The sequence below is a fragment of the Ursus maritimus genome, unplaced genomic scaffold (assembly GCF_017311325.1).
Source record: "Ursus maritimus isolate PB19 unplaced genomic scaffold, ASM1731132v1 scaffold_5, whole genome shotgun sequence".
Classification (NCBI taxonomy): Eukaryota; Metazoa; Chordata; class Mammalia; order Carnivora; family Ursidae; genus Ursus; species Ursus maritimus.
Genome location: NW_024426663.1, coordinates 71,315,845 through 71,335,188, shown reverse-complemented (window position 1 = coordinate 71,335,188; position 19,344 = coordinate 71,315,845). Strand labels below are relative to the sequence as shown.

Here is a 19,344-nt window from a genome sequence, read left to right as displayed (position 1 = left end):
CTCGTGGCTCGCCCGCGACAATCTAGCTCCTCCCACATCTCCGCCACTGGGTCCTCCTACCTGTCCCGCTCTGCACTCAGTTTCCGGGCTCCTCCTCTAAGCTCCGCCCCCGACCGTCTAGCCCCGCCTATATCCCCGCCTTGGCCCCCCTCCCAGCCCGCTCTGCCCCCACCCTCCTAGCTCCTCCTCTCAGTTCCTCTGCGGGACTCCTAGCTCCTCGTGGCCACGCCCCTGACCTTTTAGCCCCTCCTCCTGGCCCCGCCCCCGACTCCCTCTCTCCCGCCCTGCCCCGGCCGCTTCGCTCCTCCCCCTGCCTGGTCCGCCCCGCCCCCGGCCGCTGGCTCCTTTTCTCTCGCCGGCCCCGGCCCGCGCTCTGCTGATCAGTCCGCGGAAGCCCGCGAGCGTTCGAGCAGCTTAGGGAACTCCGCGCCCGTCAGATCACCAGGTTCGCCTCTGTGTCCCGGCGCCGCCGCGCCCTCTCTTCCGAGTAAGTAACTCCCAGCGCGCGGGTCTCTCACACACACCCTCTCGGGGCTTCCCGGGTCGCTGGGCTGCAGGCTGCCCCCGGGGGCTCTCTTTCCGCTCCCCCAGACTTTCGGGAGTGAGTGGGTGTGAGTTGGTGCCTGTGAGCTAGTGTGTGTAAGTGTGTGTGCAGGCGCGCACAGCCCGGGAAACTCCCCGAAGTTTTACCCAGTTTTTGCGTCGCGGCGACTGTCTGAGACCTCGGGCTAGCAGCCCCTACAGACTCGGGCGGACCCTTTCCTTCACTTCCACGTCCTCCTATGAGCCCCACTTGCGGTTCCTTCCTTCCTTCTGTGGACGCGGCCCCCGCTATATGTCATGCCGCCTGTTAACAGCTCAGGCTGTCCAAAGGACTGCCCGGGTTATCACGATGCCCCAGATTGCAGACCGAGATGCTGGCCTGAGATTGTAATCCGACCCTGCATTGTAAGACGGGCACACTAGCGGTTTTGCCTCGAGATCGTTTGGTGGAGACTGCCTTTGAAGAAGAAAGTTTTGTGTGTGTGTCCTTGCGCGCGCTCTTGTGATGCTAGAGCCTTAACCTGATGGAGGAACACCTGATGAGCGCCTTGGGACCCAGGGAGGCTGATAGGCATGTTCAAGACTAGGCTGACCAACCAAACTTTGGCACCTAAAGGATGTTTACTGATTCAGTGACACCGTAATGCTAAAGCCAACTGATTTCCTAAAACACAGGAGTAGTTAGAAATAGCGGACCCTGCAGGATGATGGAAGGAAGGGGACTAAGTTGAGAGCCCAGCCTTGCAACAAAATCCTTGAGTTACTTAAGACCGATAATTACATCCCTCTGTAAATTATTTTATGGGGGGCGGGGTGGTCAATACTATCGCAAGGTAGAGTACATTTCTGCATTTAAAAAAAAAGGTTAATTGGTAGCCGCCCTGTACTTGAATCCATCCATAAAATGATTCCCTAGTTGCTGAGGATGTCCATCCGCTTCTAATAGCCTCCGAATTCTCCTGTATCTCATTTATTCTTGCTATGTTCTTACTGTGAAAGTAGAGATCCCCATAAAATTTCCCCGCTTCCTTGATAAGAATTCATTTAAGACATGCTTATAGGGAAATGACATGTCGAATAGAAATTTTTCATTGAGGTGTGAGGGTGGCAGAAAGCTATGTGGCTAAAGGAAATCACCAGAACAGAGCAGCCTTTACGTTGCCCTTGTACATTGGCATATGAAAGCAAGAGCTGATAAATCACTTTAAGTGCTGCTTATCACAGCAGATATTTTTATCCTGGTTTCAATCCTGTGTTACACAAAAGTGTTTCCACAGTGTTTTAACTAAGGAAACATTATGCTATGAAATGTAAACATATGACTCCGTCTCTCTTAAAGGAAAGAAATAATTATCACACTTAATTAAACACCTGGAAACATTTATTGCCACCTTCTAATTAGATCTGTCATGGGGAGTTAAGTCAGCAAGTTATTGCTAATTTTCTAGCTGGTAACACAATTTTGCTTTTTTGTAGATTTTTTGGGTGGCTGCTCCCCTCGGTACACGTTAATTGCCTCCCCCACCCTTGGCCCACCTTTTGAGTTTCTGCCTGTTATTTGAGTAAATAGTTTCGGGAAGTGGATACCACCTACCTCCCTGTAAAATGTGAATGCTTTAGATATTGACCGTTCTGTACTCACCGTTTTTGCATGACCAGATGTAGGCCTTGTAAGCCATTATATTCATCTAGTTTATCAGATAATTTAAGAATCATTGAGAAATCACTGCATGTGAGAAGGGTCCCCCAAAAGCGTAGTGATTCTGCACAAGCGGGCCCTGGAATTTTGTTAAGGGAGAGTTTAATCTCTTGTGCCTTTTGGTCTCGCGTGCTTAAATTCAATGAGAAATGGAGTGGCGTGAGCTGGAAAACCTCATCTTCATTGGCCCTTAATTTTCCGTTTCTGACTTTATTGCCAGATACAGTGTTCGTCTTTGTAGCGGGGTGTTGTGAGTACAGTGCCGTTCTGGGTTCCCCACAGAATGGCCGAGAAACTGAGGGTGCGCGTGTCCCCGCCGGAAGAGCGTTTTATGAGGCCTGCTCTCTGCAGTTCTTCGTTCTGTTGAAATTGGAGGAAAGGGTGTGTGGAGAGAAATGATTGCATCCAAACAGCGCTCATTAGGAAATGCCATGTGGAGGAGGGGTGGGTTTCTAGATGGTTTCTGGCTTGGGGAATTTCAGATAGTTGCTCCTCGCCGTTGAGCCTCCACCATGCTGGGCACCATGGAGGTCCTGGAGTTCACAGATCCGTTAATCCTCTTCTGCTTAGGACAGCCTCTCGGAGCGAAGACATTTCCTCCTTGAGTTCATGTGCTCTCAGTCAGGACTGAACTTTGCTGGCGCACCTCTCAGAAGAGTCTGTTCCCCATCCCCTCCATGTTTGCACACATGGAAGGGAGGGAACGTGAGGGAACCTTCGGGAAGCAGGGGAGGATCAGTGATAACAAGTGAGGGCCACCTGTTTTCTCACAGAGAGGGAAGGCAGTGTTCGTGCAACCCCAGTCCCAGGACCACTGACTTGGGCCCTGGGGCCGTGCACAGGGCCAACCTGGGTTAAAAAAAAAAAATGGACCCTTGACCCCCGTTTGGCATTCTCAGTCAGCTCAGCTCTGAGACAGAAGTTGACGGAAGGCACTGTGTGTGGGGCTGGATTAACTTTTATCACCTCGCCCCTCCTCACGCTGCCCACATCCTTCATTTAATACCAAATGCACACAGTAAGAACTCAACAAACACTAAAAAGGAGCTTTTAACACCCCAACCTTTATGTTTCTCTGTGGGTAACAGTTTCCTTTTCGCTCTCCTGTCCCTGGTTTTGATGACTCTGGCCCTGGAGTCTGAGTTGACTGCGGTTTCTGAACTTCTGTCTGCAAGTGGTGCTTAACAACAGATGAAATGGATGATTGTTTGAGGGTTAAAAAAAAAAAAATTCAGCGAACCTTGTTGCAAAACAAATGGGGTCAAATAGTAGTAGCCAGTGGACATTAGTATGTGTTTGACATTTCCGAGTAAAAGGAGGAAATGAGCTACAAGTGGAGGGTAGATAATTCTAGAAACAAGAGGCATCCAGGCACCTGAGAAACCATATGGCCTATGAGTCTAAGACCATAACGTCCACTGTTACACAAATCTGGAGGTGTGTCCCCTCAGCCAGCTTGCGGGCGGGGAGCACCGTTCATTCACATGGGAGGCATTTATTAAGCTCCTCCTGTGTGCACAGCACCCCATAACCCTCTCGTGTTCACAGGAGGGCTGGCAAATTGCAGGAAAATGTTGGTAAGAACGGGCCCCTGCAGGTAAGTTGACGGTGGCAAAAATGGGTTTAGAATTCTTCTGTTTCACAAAGGGAAGTAAAGGCACTTCCTTAGGATAGAAGAACCATTTTCAAAATAATAAGAAACTGAAATAAGCACCTTTCTTCTGATGTCCATTTCAAATAGCCAGGGGTATAATTGCAATCAGCCCAGTTCCAGAGGACATTGTTTCCTTGGCCTTTCATGCCGAGCGGAGAAGTTACCTGAGAAACTTGTTTTAAAACATCACAGGCTCTGCTACAATCAAGTAATGTCCACCCATCCTTTTAGAGAGCCGTTGCTTTTTCTCTAGAGGCAAGTATTTACGGTTCAGAACCAAGGTCGTGGGGGTTCAGAGCTAGCCGCAAAGCTGGATGGGCATGGACAAGTTTGTTTTCCTGGGGTGTGCTTTTTTTTATCTAGAACAGGAGAGGTGATGGACTGACGTGGGGATGTTTCTCTCAAGGTGCCTGGGGGCCAGGCATACAGGGATCTGCCCCACCACAAAGGAAAAAAAAAAGGATGAGCAATCACAGGAATGGGCCTCTGCTCAAGTACCCCAAGCTGACTTATAAACACATTGAGGTTTGTTTCTTTAATAACAGAGAATGGAATTAAATCCAAAATTCCACTTGTAGTTTCCGTAAACAATGGGAATAAGGATGACTTCTCGGTTAGTCACAACGTGGTTGGTTCACATGACTCTGCAGGCCTTTCCCATCTCAGCCACACTGGCTGTGTGACTTTGGACAATCCACCCAAGCTCTCTGAGTCTGTGTCTCCACCTCAAAACTGGGGATCGTATTTCCATCATGGGTTTTGTGGTGTGCATTAGAGCAGAATGTCCCTGTCCTGGTGTCCAGTGTGAGGAAGGCACTCAGCAAAGGGTGGGCTTTTCTGGATTGGCCAGATTGGGCTCATTTCAAGAGGACGGTGTTTCTACTGGGTCTGAGTGGAGGGGAGAGGAAGAGGCATAACTTGTACCACATGTGTTTTTAGCATGAACTTTCTTTTTTCCCTGTCATGATGCCAGAGGAGCCCAGAGAATGGGGTGAATATAGCACAATTTCAATGATTCCCAGCTGCAGGGTCATGTGATTATGGAGGGAAATCTTGCTGCTGCTGCTGCTGCTGCTGCTGCTGCTGCTGCTGGAGAGAAATGAGCCAGAGCAGGGCATCTGGGTTTTGTGTGTCTGAGCCCGAGAAGAGCCACAGCATCTTGGGAGCCTCCCTGTGCATGAGGAAGCGTTTCTCCCTTCTTTCCTTCCTTCCTTCCTTCCTTCCTTCCTTCCTTCCTTCCTTCCTTCCTGGAGAGAGAGAGAATGCAGGGGCAGGGGGCTGGGCAGAGGGAGAGGGAGGGAGAGAATCTTAGTCAGGCTCCACACCCAGCATGCAGCCCAACCAGGGGGCTCCATCTCACGACCCTGATATCATGACCTGAGCTGAAATCAAGAGTCTGGACGCTCAACTGACGGAGCCACCCAGGTGCCCCAAGAGGGAAGCTTTTAAGAAACCTGTTACAGTTAAGATGTGAGCAGTGGGTTGACCTTTAACCTCCGCAGGCCCTTGTTTAAAACAGGTATGTGTCAGCTGTCCTCGGTGTCACAAAGGGAAAAGGGACCGGGGCTGGCACATCCTCAGGTGAAGTGGTGAGATTTCCAGAGGGCAACAATGCATCTTCACGGTTGTCTGTTAGGCACACCTCTCTCTCTCTCTTCTCTCTATCTCCAGGGCATGCAGTACCGTCATGTATATTTGAAATGAGCCAACCGTCTCCGCATCTGACCATTAAAAAAAGAAAAAGTTTCTTGCAATATAACTGTTAACAAAAATACCAAAATGAAGGAAGGAGGCAAGGGTTGTGATGTGTGTTTGTGAAGACCTGTCTTCATCCTTCCCTACCCCAAGCCCTTGAGCTGATTGTTTTCAGGCTCTTTCACACACACACACACACACACACACACACACACACACAGACAAAGGAATTCTGCAGAAACGCCAGTCTTCTGAGAAAATCTGCAGACGCCAGATTGCAGAGTTCAAACAATTTTTGACGATCCAAACCTTTAAGGAATAAGTCTCCCACTCAGTTCCACCACTCAGTGATCAGGAAATAAATCCTTTGTGTTTCTTTCTTCTCTCTCTCTCTTTTTAAAAGATTTTATTTATTTATTTGAGAGAGAGAGAACACAGAGGGAGAGGGAGAAGCAGACCCCCCACTGAGCAGAGAGCCCAGGACCCTGGAATCATGACTTGAGCCAAAGGCAGATGCTTGACTGACTGAGCCACCCAGGCGCCCCTCTTCTCTCTTTAAGAAGATGAGGTAGTTTTCTGGAAAAGACTGGTGTTTGATTCCATGGTATCACCACCCAAGGGCAGAGCAGTCCTGACTCAGGGTTGGAATCCCTTGTGCCTGGGTGAAGGGACAGGCTCCCAGGAGCTCACAGAGTGTACCTGGCGCAGGTGAGCGGGCTCAGACCTCCCCTCTGTGTGGCGCTGAGCCATTTTGCTCCACTGAGCCATTTTGCTCCTTTGCTCTTCTGGCCTGGAAGGCTCAGGCTGCTATGACTTGCCAGGGTCAGACACCGTGTGTCCATGGGGAGCCTTCTGAGGAAGCAGGGGCTCTGGGGGTCCCTGCCCTGTGTGCCCCAAGTGGGATGGTTTGAACACACGAGTATCTGGGCAGCCACAAAGGTGATAGACCAAATGAAGCTTTGAACTTCTCCAGCGAGCTGCAGTAGTGCGGGGCCCATCAGGGCCAGAGCTCCCACCTGACTGCAAGTCACAATCCCCTGGGACCCTCCATACCAAAGGTGCAGATTCCTGGGCTCCAATTGGTTAGCTGGGCCTGGGACTCTGTATTTCTGACACCCCCCCCCCCCCCCCNTTGACTGATGCATAGTAAATTCTAGACCCCTAGCCTGGGAGACCAGTTTTAATGTCTTGTTCTGTAAAGAAGTCTATTCAGACAGCAGATTACCTGTAGGGTTGTTTTTTGTTTGTTTTTGTTGGGGGGGTGTGTGGTTTTGGCAGTGGAAAGAGCAAATCTCTTGAAAGTACAGAGCAGTTTTAAAAGTTTAAAGAAGATTAAAATGAACTTGCACAAAATGAACACCTGTGTACGTATCCAAAGAAAATACAAAGTGGTTTTTCTAGTAGGTCCCCACCAGGTTGAGAAATGTTGACCAACGATGAGGTCAGAAACGAAAAAATAACCAAAACCAACAGTGGTGTCCCAAGAATAGATCCAGGAATTGAGAGCCGTGAAGCAGGGACCCTGGGGAATCTGCTCAGGGTTCGTTAGTTAAAAATCTAGATTACCAGTCACTGGCTATGCTGACGTCATCCAGCCAACTGGTGGCCATCTCCTGTGACTTTGTAGATCACTCTTGGGATGGGCGCCCCTTTTCAACAATGGCAGATGATGAGAGGAGCTCCAGGCCCCAGATTCAGTCACCAAGTGGCCAGTGAGACCTACCCTAGGTCCCCTTCCCTGTCCTGAGGTCCGGGCACCTCCAGGGCTGTCCTGTTCTTGGCGTGCCCCTCTCATTTCAAAATGGTGGGCAATGGCAAGGTGGAGAACACAGTTTCTTTCTTTGAAGCCACCTTGCTGTAACTTCCTCCACTTCTTCCTCTTCCTCCCCCTTCTTCTTCTTTTTTTTTTTTTTTTTTGCTTGTTGAGTTGGACCGGTCCTCGACACTTTCTTCCCTATTTCTGAATTCAGGTCACTTCTCAATTTATCATGCTAGTAAGAGCCATGGAGTAGATTAAAGGTCTGCTTCTGATGATGCATAATAGTCATTTTAGTAGAGCTTCTGTCTTTCCCTGAAGTTAAGTTTAAATATTTGATCAGGGACCAGCAAGGATGAGCAGGGACTACTCTGAGTCATGCTTGAGCCCCCCTCTCTAGGCAGCTGTCCTGCGGCACACCGGTGGGGGAGGTGGGGGGGGGGCTTCGAGCCTTGCAGTTTGGGAGAGGGGGCAGTTGTAGGAGGTTGGGCAGTGGCTTGCGGAGACGGGCGGCAGGAGCACACCCGGACTCTGAGCTCCCTCCAGGCACATCTACCCCAAATTTATCTTCCATCCCTCTGTTCTAAGTTCTGTTCCCTTTTATGGTTGCCCTTAGGGTTTGTATGTTCCTGGTAATAAATAGTATGCTATATTACCGTATTGCTTTGCTTAGGCTGCTGTAAGAAAATGCCAGGCTGGACAGCTTTAACAGCGGATCTGTATTTCTCCCAACTCTGGAGGCTGGAAGGCCAAGATCAAGGAGTCAGCAAGTTTGGTGTCTCCTGAGGCCTCTCTCTGTGGCTTCCAAATGACTGCATTCTATTATTTCCTCCCTTGGCCTTTTCTCTGTGTGGGCATCCCTGGGGTTTCTCTCTCTTTATGTAAGAACACCGGCCGTGTCATATTAGGGCCCACCCTTGTGATCTCATTTCACCATAATTATCTCTCTGAAGGGCATATCTCTGAATACAGTCACATTGGGGGTTGGGTCTTCCAAATATGACTTTGTTGGGGGACAGAATTCTCTCTGTAACAGTCACCTTTGTGAAGGGTATTACAAATGATAGTTTTTGTGTTAGCGTTGTACAATTTCCATGTACTATGTAGAGTGTTCACAAGTCACAGTTATTACTTTTCACTTTAAACAACTATCTTTTGAAAAAATTAAAACATGAGAAAAGAGCTTTTTTTCTGTTTATCTACTTATTTACTATGTTTGGGGTTCTTCATTCTTTAGCATAGACCCATTTCCATCAGGGTGTTTTCTTGTCTCTCAGCCTGAAGAACTTCCTTTATTAATTCTTCTAGCTCAGATCTGATGGCAGCAAACGCTCTCAACTTCCTCTGTGCGGGGCCTTTCATGTCTGTGTGTTCAATTTCCTTCTTATGAGGACACCAGTCATGTTGTCTTAGGGCTTTCCCGAACGGCCTCATTTTAGTTGAATCATGTCTTTGAAGATCTTATCTCCAAATACAGTCCTGTTTTGAGGTCTTGGGGGCTTGGGCTTCAACATTTGAATTTTGGAGGGGGACACAATGTAGGCCGTAAAATCAGGTTGCTTTAGGCAGCACGTAAGAGAATGCTCAACTAACAGGTATGAGCAGTAAAGTCATTAAATTATCTTTCGTGAAGGGCAGTCTGCGGTTGGTCCAATGCAAGGTTGATCCAGTGGCCCAAACAGTATCACCAGGGACCAGGTTCTTTCTGTTCCTTCTGCTCTGCCATCGTTAGCATGTTACCTTTTCTTTGGCAGACTTCCTGCCTCATGGGCGGAAAAGGGCGTCCTCAGCACCAGGTATCACACACTGCCCCCAGCCTCGTGCAAAGGCATGAAGTGTGTGTGTATATGGAGGGGAGAGGTAGGGCACAGAGAGGGCAATGATGAATCCATTCTCCTGCAGTGTCCATCTCTTTCTTTCTTTCTTTTTTTTTTTAAGATTTTATTTATTTACTCGACAGAGAGAGACAGCCAGCGAGAGAGGGAAAACAAGCAGGGGGAGTGGGAGAGGAAGAAGCAGGCTCCCAGCGGAGGAGCCTGATGTGGGGCTCGATCCCAGAACGCCGGGATCACGCCCTGAGCCGAAGGCAGAGGCTTCACCGCTGTGCCACCCAGGCGCCCCAGTGTCCATCTCTTTCTATCCGGAGGTAGAATCTTTCCTGAAGTCCCTTCAGGCCTCACGGGGCACAACTGAGTCACAGCTACAAGAGAAACTGTGAAAGTGAGTAACAGTCATTAGGGGAAAACTCTACTGTGAGAGGTTGGCTGTGCCAATAAGAAGAAGGGAGAGGTCCTGACGAGTGGGCACATAGCACCTGCACTGTCCCCAGACTCCCACGCTCTAGAAAATGTGTAGTCAAGGCCGTCACTATTCCTGAGAATGATAAAACCAGGTTTTGTTGGAATTAAAACTAACCACCCATGATGAGGAGTTGGGAGAAAAACAGAAAATGTGGGAGGTGTTGAAAACCACCTATACGTAATTACTCCTAGTAGTGACTTTTTAATGCGAAGGGCCATGGATTTAGAAAAATAGCACAACTTACTTTGGAGACAGCATCCTACATTCAAACATGGAAGATGTCCATCAAATAAGGAGTTCTTCATGTTTCTATAATAACAATAATGACACGCATTTATGGAGTACTCACAGTGGATCGAGCACCGTGCTGATTATTTCAGCTTCAAAGCCGATGTATGAGAAGGGTGTGAGTGTTAATCCGCGTTTACAGATGAGGAATTGAGGTTTGGGGAGGTTAAGTAAGCCCACAGGTGCCTGGCCGCTCTGGGAGTCACACGGCAGAAGTTCTCCCGCCCCCCTTACGCGTGCTCTGAGCTGCTACAGGGCATTACCCCTCTATAAACCTGGTACGAACTCCCTCAATTTCGGTGGACTCTCATAGGCTGTTCCCTCTCCAGCCAGCCACTGTCCACTTCATGGACAAAAGTCCTAGGATTATTTCCGATGTCATTCACCTTTCAAAGGTGGGAGGGTGGACGTCAAAACCCAGGGAACTGAACTTTTCCAGTTGAGAGGATAACTCTGATGTCCTATTTTGTAAAGGGAAAAAGGTGGACAGGTTTCTTAACCCAGAGAAATGTATCTTTCGTCACTGACTCATGCTACAGAGCACTAGTCTAAGTGATGGCAAATGGGTCCTCTGGTTTATAGAATCCTTGTGGGAGGCACGTTTTCTTTTCTTTTTTTTTTTTTTAAGATTTTATTTATTTATTAGAGATAGAGACAGCCAGCGAGAGAGGGAACACAAGCAGGGGGAGTGGGAGAGGAAGAAGCAGGCTCATAGCGGCGGAGCCTGACGTGGGGCTCGATCCCATAACACTGGGATCACGCCCTGAGCCGAAGGCAGATGCTTAACCGCTGTGCCACCCAGGCGCCCGAGGCACGTTTTCTAAGAGTGGGGACAGATTCTTCACAGTCACTATGCAGAGATTGCCCCTCCCCCAGAAGACCTGGGCAGTTGGGGGTCGGCCATAGGAGATGCAGGGCTCCGTGTGTGTCTCGTCCGGTGGCTTTGCAACCCACTGCTCCAACGTCACGTCCCCACAGCTCAGAACCAGGGCCAACCCCGGGAGCCTGTATTGCTTCACTTAGTTTCCTGAACTCACGTTGCTAAAGCTGTAACAACACCTTGGGTGTGACAGTTTGGTTAGACTTGAGGATTGCTAAAGTTTGGAGGGGAAAGTTCTGTTCATTCTCTCTCTTAATCCCCTGTTGCTAATAGCTTGCATGGGGGGCCGAGTAAAGGGTGTACCTTCCTTGTCTAATTCTGGGAACTCGAAACAGGTAGGTTGATGCTATAACTTTGAGGCAAGTTGAAGGCTCTCACGCCCGTAAGAACCCCATATCCAGCAGCTTTTGGCAATTTCCGTAGGCACCAGAGGACATTTTGCATTGAGATTGCCGTTGGCATATTTCGGAGCCCACCATTTGCTGTAAGCTTTAGGAAATTATTGGAAGTGTTATAAGACAAATTTTAATCAAAACATTATAGATGCAGTTATTTTTCTTAAACATGAAAAGTGCATTGAAACAGAAGGCCTTCATCAGACACCTGCTCCCCGTTGGTCTACTGCTGGGCCCTTTCCCCTCTACACTTTGTGATCCCCTCCAGCAGTTGGCTCTTTCTGTGTTGACACGCCTAGATTTTCCTAATGCTTTTTTTTTTAACCTTTTTATTATAAAATGAAACATAATTACCAAAGCCCACACAAAGCAAATACACACTTTAGTGACTTACTGTAAGACAAACACTCATATAACCATACCTCCAGAAAGAAAGAACATTTGGCCAGCCACTCCACAAAGGGCCTTCACATACCCAGCCCTGGTCATATTCTCCTCTGTCCCTCCAAAAGCAAATGCCATCCTGACTTTTATAGTAATCACGTCCTTGCACCTCTTTATGGTTTTATCACCCAAAAGAGCAGCCTGACCCATGATAGTCGAGATAGTTCAGGCTTGCTCATTTTTAAAAAACCTTGATGTGTCTTTTAGATCTCTTTGAATCTACAGGTTCCTTTAACATCCTCCCCCATTTAAAAAAAAATATCTATTTTTTGTTTGTTTTTTTGTTGAAGGACCTGGGCTGTTTGATCTGTAGAGTTTCCCACGGTGTTGATAACAAGATGTGCGCTCATGGTGAAGTTCAGCTTGGGCCTTTGCTGTGTGTTTCCAGCATCTGGGTCCAGAGGCTTGATCAGACTCAGGTTTGATCCCTTTGGCAAGGTGGCAGGTGCCGTTGGATTCTTTCACGGGAGGCAGAAGATGTCTGCTTCTCCCACTGTTTTTTGTTCTTTGCAGCTGTTGATCCTCGCTGTCTGGATCTATCAGTTCACTGGGGATTGCACACTCATATATTCTAATTGCACCATTTTGATTTCATTTCTCAGCTGCCATCATCTTATCAGGATAGACTCCCCTTCAAACTATGATTCAGTTACCCAGTGGTACAGTTCACGTAGAAAAACCGGAGTGAATGTTTGGTTCTTTCCTTTGATTTACCCACTTTTGAAGAATTGGTTTCGTGTCATTTTCCAAAAGTGACCAGTTAGGTGTATTTTTTTAAATTTTTTATTGTTATAATCATGAAATTAAATATATCTGATGGGTTGCAATCCACTGAAATTTTAACTTTTACCAAGACTCAGATCGTCCCATCTTTCACCAGAGGGATCTTTTTCTTGTTGGCTCCTTAGTCTTTCTGACATGACCTTGGTAATCTTTGATAGCTTCCCTGCTACTTGGTATGTTAAGGTTATCCAGGCTTGTCTTGTACGTTTCCTGCCTAGACCTGGAATCAGCCGTTTCTTCAAGAGTCCCTGCTTGTCTGTTCGTTTTTTTTTTTTTTTTAAAGATTTTATTTATTTATTCGACAGAGATAGAGACAGCCAGCGAGAGAGGGAACACAAGCAGGGGGAGTGGGAGAGGAAGAAGCAGGCTCCTAGCGAAGGAGCCCGATGTGGGGCTCGATCCCATAACGCCGGAATCACGCCCTGAGCTGAAGGCAGACGCTTAACCGCTGTGCCACCCAGGCGCCCCTGTTCGTTTGTTTTTAATGAGAAATGATATTTCAGGACCATAACCCAGGCACTAGGCATGCTCATTCACTGGAGTGGTCATTGTTTTTCAGTCTTTTTACTGGCCAGAACTGGGAAAACACACACATAGCCATATATACATCTACATACAAGCATATATATACATATATAAAAATAAAATGTACTGTGAGTTCATAATGATATTTCCAAGGCAAGTTCAAGATTGCAGGTTTTTGTTTAACCTCTTCTTTATTACATTTGTATTTTCTTTCTTAGAGACTTAGAATCCTGGTTTTTTAGTCACAGGAGAGATAGAATGTCATAATTACCCATCTGAGTGTCCTGCATTATACATAAGCCATCTCCAGATAATCAGTTTTGATTGCTGAAACAGTAAAAATAATGTCTTTGGCATACACCCTACTCATTCTTCTCCAGTTTTTTTTTTAATGGTTGTACTTTATCCACACTGTCAAATCCTATAGGCATTATATATTAAAATATCTCCCTTTTAATGCTCATTTAGTCTTATTCCTGCTATGTATGTCTTGCTTATTATCATTTCTCATATCAGTGTCTCTAGACATTTTGGCTATCGCTCTTTCTCTGATAGATTCCTTGGGTAATTCCCTGATTTTTTTGTTTGTTTCCCTAATTTCTTTTTTCCCCTAATCTTTAAAAAGATTTTATTTTTAAGTAACCTCTACACCCAACGTGGGGCTTGAACTCACAACGAGACTGAGTTGCACGCTCCAGGGACTGAGCCAGCCGCGTTCCCCACCCCCTAATTTCGTGATAGCCCGTTGTGACCTTTATATTAATGTCCTTGGCCCATATTTCCTTTTCTTAAGAATCTCAATACGTCACTCCATTTTCTTCTGATCACGTATTTTTTGTCAAGATTCTGATGATGATCATTTAATTTTCTTTCCCTTTGTATGACCTATTCTTTCAGCACTTGAGAGCCTCAGCTGTATGCCTATTCCCTTCCATTGACTATCTACCTACTCTTCCAATTCAATGATTAGTGAGCTAAAATGTTACCAAATCCAAGTTTGTGACTTGGCCAGCCCTGGTGCCAAATAATCGCTGTCTCCTGTTAACCCAAAATAAGCCACTTACTCTGAGTAAGTATAGCTTCTTATCTTTGTAACCTCAGCTGTACCTTGTAAAGTGCACAGAGTTAGCGCTAAATATATACTTGTTTATGAAATAAACGTTGGGGAAGGATGTGGGTTTTTTCCTTTCCTTTTTAGCCTGTCAGGGACTGCCCCGCCCCTTCGGCTCTGGTCCTCCAATCAGGTGCGGCTTGGCTCGCCCCGCGCACTGAGGCAGGCTCCACCCCCAGCAGCAGGTGTGGGGCTGCAGTGCCCCATGGGCTCTGGATTGTTCTTGTGGACACAGGGTCAGGTTGTCAGGCCATGTTCTCACGTTACCAGCACCCTGGGAACCCCTGGCTCCCAGAGGGTCCGGCCCCACGCGGAATGCCACGGTGGCCCCATGCCTGCTTGCACTCCCCGTTGACCGTACCTTGACCTCTTCTTGTGGGTTTTAAGGCTCAGGCCCCTGGCACGTGGGCCCAGACCCTAGCCTCTCATGGGACTAGAGCTGCCACCTGTCCTTTCCTGTCTTGGCTCACCTTTCTGCTCGTCACTTCTTGGCTGCCAGAACCCACGGCAGGACCACAGAATGGATGCTTTTGGTTCAACACGCGCACTATGTTTAGTTTGTAAAAATGAGATGCCAGTGAGTGGGGCATGGATGCCAGTTTGGCCAAAGCCTCTACTGCTTGCTGCTGAATCAGCCTGTTCTGTCACACATTTCATTCATCTGCCTGCCTCCTGTGGACAGCATGTTTGGAACCTCTACCTTCTGCTATCTCATACCTCTCAGAGCATTTGCCATTGGGCATCACCCATGGGCTGTCCACTTCTATGCCTGGCCGGCACTAGCCCAGCAACATCCTTACCCTGGCTCTTTTCCTTAGGCCGCGGACTGTGGAACTTGCAGAATTTTGTTCCCCTCTCTCCTGAACAACTCAGTGCCACGCAATTAACAGAAAAAAAAATTGTAATACGTAGCTTTTACAAATATTCACCCTACAAAAGCAACAATAAGAAGATTCCAGAAAGGGGTGCCTGGGTGGCTCAGTCGGTTAAGCGTCTGCCTTTGGCTCAGGTCATGCTCCCACGGTCGTGGGATTGAGCCCTGCATCCACTCCTTTCTGAGGGGGGAGTCTGCTTCTCCCTCTCCCTCTGCCTGCTGCTCCCCCTGCTTGTGCACGCGCTCTCTCTCTCTCTCTCAAATAAATAAATAAAATCTTAGGGGAAAAAAAGAAGATTCCAGAAGTAACGGAATAGTGGCTCTTCTCCAACAGATGTGAACAGTGACGTGATCTCAGGTATCCAGAAGGATTGAAACCCCATAGCCTGGAGCACATCAGAGAAATCTCACTGGCACCAGTGAGTCAGTGATATGGAAAAACTGCCCATGATGTGCGAAATTACTCTGGTTGCCCCACTTTTCTGTTCTTGGTCAGTGGCCCTGAGGAGAGGAACTGCACTCAGGTTCTGCAGTCCCGTGGCTGACCTGCCCTCGTGAGGTTTTCCCCAGATGTAGCATTTCAGGCATCGATCAAAACAGTCATGGGAATGAATCTTTGCTCCTAGGAGTTTCCATGGATGGCTATGGACTTGTGTGAAAACGTAAGCATTTTCCATTCTGCTTTTATTAAATCAGCAGAAACCATACTAAAGACTTATTCTTCTTTTCCGGCTCCTAGGCAGTTGCATTTTTGCCTTTTGCCTCTGGTTGGCCCACATGGGAACCAGCTAGGGCGGGAGAGGCTCCGGATTTACCAAGCGCTTACTATATGCCGGGCATTATGCTAAGCTTTTAGGTACATTGCCAAGTCCTAGGTTCTGTCATTATCATACCCATTTTAAAAACGAGGAAACTGAGACCGCAAGAGTCACAGTCGTTACCCAAGTCAAAAGCAAAGCTGATATTTAAATCTATTGGTTCTTAACCACATCGCTCTACTTCCTTTTGCAAAAACACAGATTTTTACCTCGCTGGTTTGCAGGTGCTTGCTGTAAGTGACAGAGCTGGGCTTCAAGGATCGGAAGGTGGAGCCGGCCGCTCTGTGACATTTAGATCTTGAACAGACTTTTCTCGGAGCTATTGGAGATCCCTGATTTAGACTCTGTAGCATCAGTGGGAGGGGAGTAATACAAATATGGGTCTAGAGTCTCATGGCCTTGTGTTGCCCCAGGTTTGAAAATCCGTTGTTGGGGCACCTGGGTGGCTCAGACAGTTAGGCATCTGCCTTCGGCTCAGGTCATGATCCCAGGCCTTCTCCCTCTCTGTGCCGCTCCCCCTGCTTGTATTCTCTCTCTGTCAGAAAAGAAAATCTTTAAAAAGAAAAAAAAGAAAATCCGTTGTTGAGAGCTGTTTCAAGTGTTACAAGTCAGCAGTGTTACTAGCACTTACTTGTTAACACCTCAACAGGGGACAGGAGACCGAGGTGAAACCCAAATGTGTCAATTCTGAAACTTGTTAGACATTCTAGTAGTGAATTCGGTGGAGAAGGAAGTTAAAATGATTTAAAAATAACGTTGTTGGATTTCTTACTAAGTGTGCCGTCTCTCTATATGTACATGTTCTCAGAATGTTCTTTTTTTTTTTTTTTTTTTAATTTCCTCAGGATGACCATGTATGGCCACTTAGGTTACGCACTGCACAACTGTGGGGGACACCATCCACAAAGATTATAATTTAAATGGTGCTTCTGAAGCTGGGTCGTGCAAGATCAGCAAACCTTATTTCATACACCTGTTTGGTTTTTTTTTTTTTTTTTTAATTTTTAATTGAAGTATAGTTGGCATATATATTATGTTAGTTTTAGGTGTACAATATAATGATTTGGCAAATATATACATTACAGAATGCTTACCATGATAAGTGGAGTCACCATCTGTCACTGTACAAAATTATTACAATTTTATTGACTATATTCCCTCTGCTGTGCTGTTCATCCTTGTGGCTTATTTACTTTTATAACTACAAATGTTTGTACCTCTTACTGCCCTTCACCTGTTTTGCCTATTTTCCTACTTTCTCCCCTCCCCCCTTTTTTTAAGCATCATTCTTTCTACCCAGGGGAATAGCATAGACAAATTTTGCTTCCATGGTCTTTTTGAAGTAATTAAGAAGAGCATGCAGATTTACTAAATACTGGAAAAAGCTCTGGACAGTGCTTGGAGGGTGGGCTGTGGAGTGACTGGCCGTGTGATCTCGCTGGGATATAAACCTCTGGGTCAGAACTGCCACATCTAAGAAATAGAAGGTGTGGACTCCGTAATCTCGAACCAGCCCCTCCCCACCCCCAGCTCTGAAATGCTATGATTCTTGCTGTCACCTGCACTTCTCATTGTCATTTGAAGCCTGTCAGCCAGTTAGACTGAAGCTCCTGGTAGAGCAAGAAGGGGAGAGCCCTGGGACCCTCTGGAAGGAACACTGTCCTGCCCTAGTGTGGAATGAAGAATCCTGCACGAGGGGGCTCAGGCTCGGAAGGCAGGACTCTGGCCCTGAGTCTTTCCAGAAGGCTCCAGGGCTCCAAAACGTCCTAAGATACTCCTGCGAGTGAATTTATTTTTAGATTATCTTTATGTTCCCCTTCATTGCTAAGATAAGCAATTGTTAACTGCATTAACATATGAGGAAATAGACTGAATTATGTCTTACACGAGAGAGCCCATCTGTATCCAAGACGCTGATACAGCTAACCACAAGTGAATTCATTCTGGGACAAAAAGAGTTCATTACAGTGTTGATTTTAAAAAGGGGGGGGGAACCTCTAAGCAACTTAAGTATATGCATCAACTGCTAATACATATTACGGTACTTCCTTGAGCTGAAACGTTATGCGCTTTTAGAACAAGGCCGGTCTCTGTGCACTGATAGGAAGAGATCTCCAAGAGAGATTAAATAAAAAGCAAAATAATGATCTCATTATGTTTTTAAAGGCGCATTATATGTGTATGAGTGCATCAGCATTTTTTTTTTTTACGGGAATGAACAATACGCTATGAAGAGTGGGGCCGTGGGTTGGAAGATTGGGAAGGAGGTTAACTTTTTCATTTGATACCTTTCCACAGTGCTTGTATTTCATAGTAGAGGAGAGGATTTAGATTTCAGTTGGGTTTTTCAGGGATGCTAATAGATCTTTAGAAAAATCTGTCCAAACAGAGCCTTCTAAGCAAAAGCAAGATGTTGTCTGTAAACACTTGAGGCTATGAACATGAGGACGCCTCTCCCCACCGCACCACCTCCCTGGCTTTTACTCCATCCTCTCAACTCACAGCTCCCCAGTGATTGCATTATCCCTCTCATGCAGAATTGTCAGTGGCTGCCAACGTCCAACAAAACCAGTCCCGGAGAGCAGTAGGATGGAGCAGCAAATCATAGTCTTACGCTCTGTCTTCCGTGCATTCCGGCAGCATTCGTCAGGGACCAGGCACGGTGCTTGCTTGGGGATGTAGGTGAATGACATGCTGTTCAGAGATTACGTCTGACTTCTTGGAGCGTCACCTTAGAAGCTTCTTACTTGTGGGCGCCTGGGTGGCTCAGTCGGTTAAGCGTCTGACTTTGGCTCAGGTCATGATCCCAGGGTCCTGAGATTGAGCCCGGCATCGGGCTCCCTGCTCAGAGGGGAGCCTGCTTTTCCCTCTCCTTCTGCCCCTCCCCCTGCTTGTGCTCTCTTGCACTCTGTCTTTCAGATAAATACATAAAATCTTAAAAAAAAAAAAATCTTGTAAAAAAACTCATTGTCAGGAGTAAATACAACACCAAAGGCTCCTCGCTCAGGCCCCAAAGGACAATATTTGCTCCCCTGCCCCACCCTTCCCTGCACATTCAAGGCCAGGTCTGACCCCCATTCCTCCTCTGCATATTTCCTTTGGTCCCCATTTCTAAACTGCATTGTCCCAGAACACACCCCATTCCTCTCTGCTTTTGTCTTTGCTGGCTATGGCTCCCTAGTCTTCCAGGTCCAGCACTTCTTCCTGGATAGAATTAGACTGTCTTTCGGGATCCAGTTCAGATGTGGCCTCCACACCACCTTTCCTGGTTCTCTTCTTTGCTAGGGAACAAAAAAGGCCAGCTGGAGGGGCGCCTGGGTGGCACAGCGGTTAAGCGTCTGCCTTCGGCTCAGGGCGTGATCCTGGCGTTATGGGATCGAGCCCCACATCAGGCTCATTTGCTATGAGCCTGCTTCTTCCTCTCCCACTCCCCCTGCTTGTGTTCCCTCTCTCGCTGGCTGTCTCTATCTCTGTCAAATAAATAAAATAAAATCTTAAAAAAAAAAAAAAAAAAAAAAAAAAAAAGGCCAGCTGTATTCTCTTCCTCTTCAGAGTAGCTCATTCTGGTCTCCCTATCT

General features: G+C 47.1%; 1 protein-coding gene across 2 annotated transcripts in view; it reads left to right on the top strand.

Annotated features, from left to right (window-relative positions):
• Positions 1-349: 349 nt before the first annotated feature.
• Positions 350-19,344, top strand: part of TNFAIP8 (TNF alpha induced protein 8) — a 112,644-nt gene continuing 93,649 nt past the window's right edge. Inside the window, exon 1 of one of the 2 annotated variants that reach the window (XM_008699019.2) lies at positions 350-487. In XM_008699019.2, the coding sequence (XP_008697241.1) occupies position 487 (1 nt within the window). In that variant the 5' untranslated portion in view covers positions 350-486. The remainder of the gene's footprint in view (positions 488-19,344) is intronic. The other variant, XM_008699021.2, reaches the window with a different exon arrangement.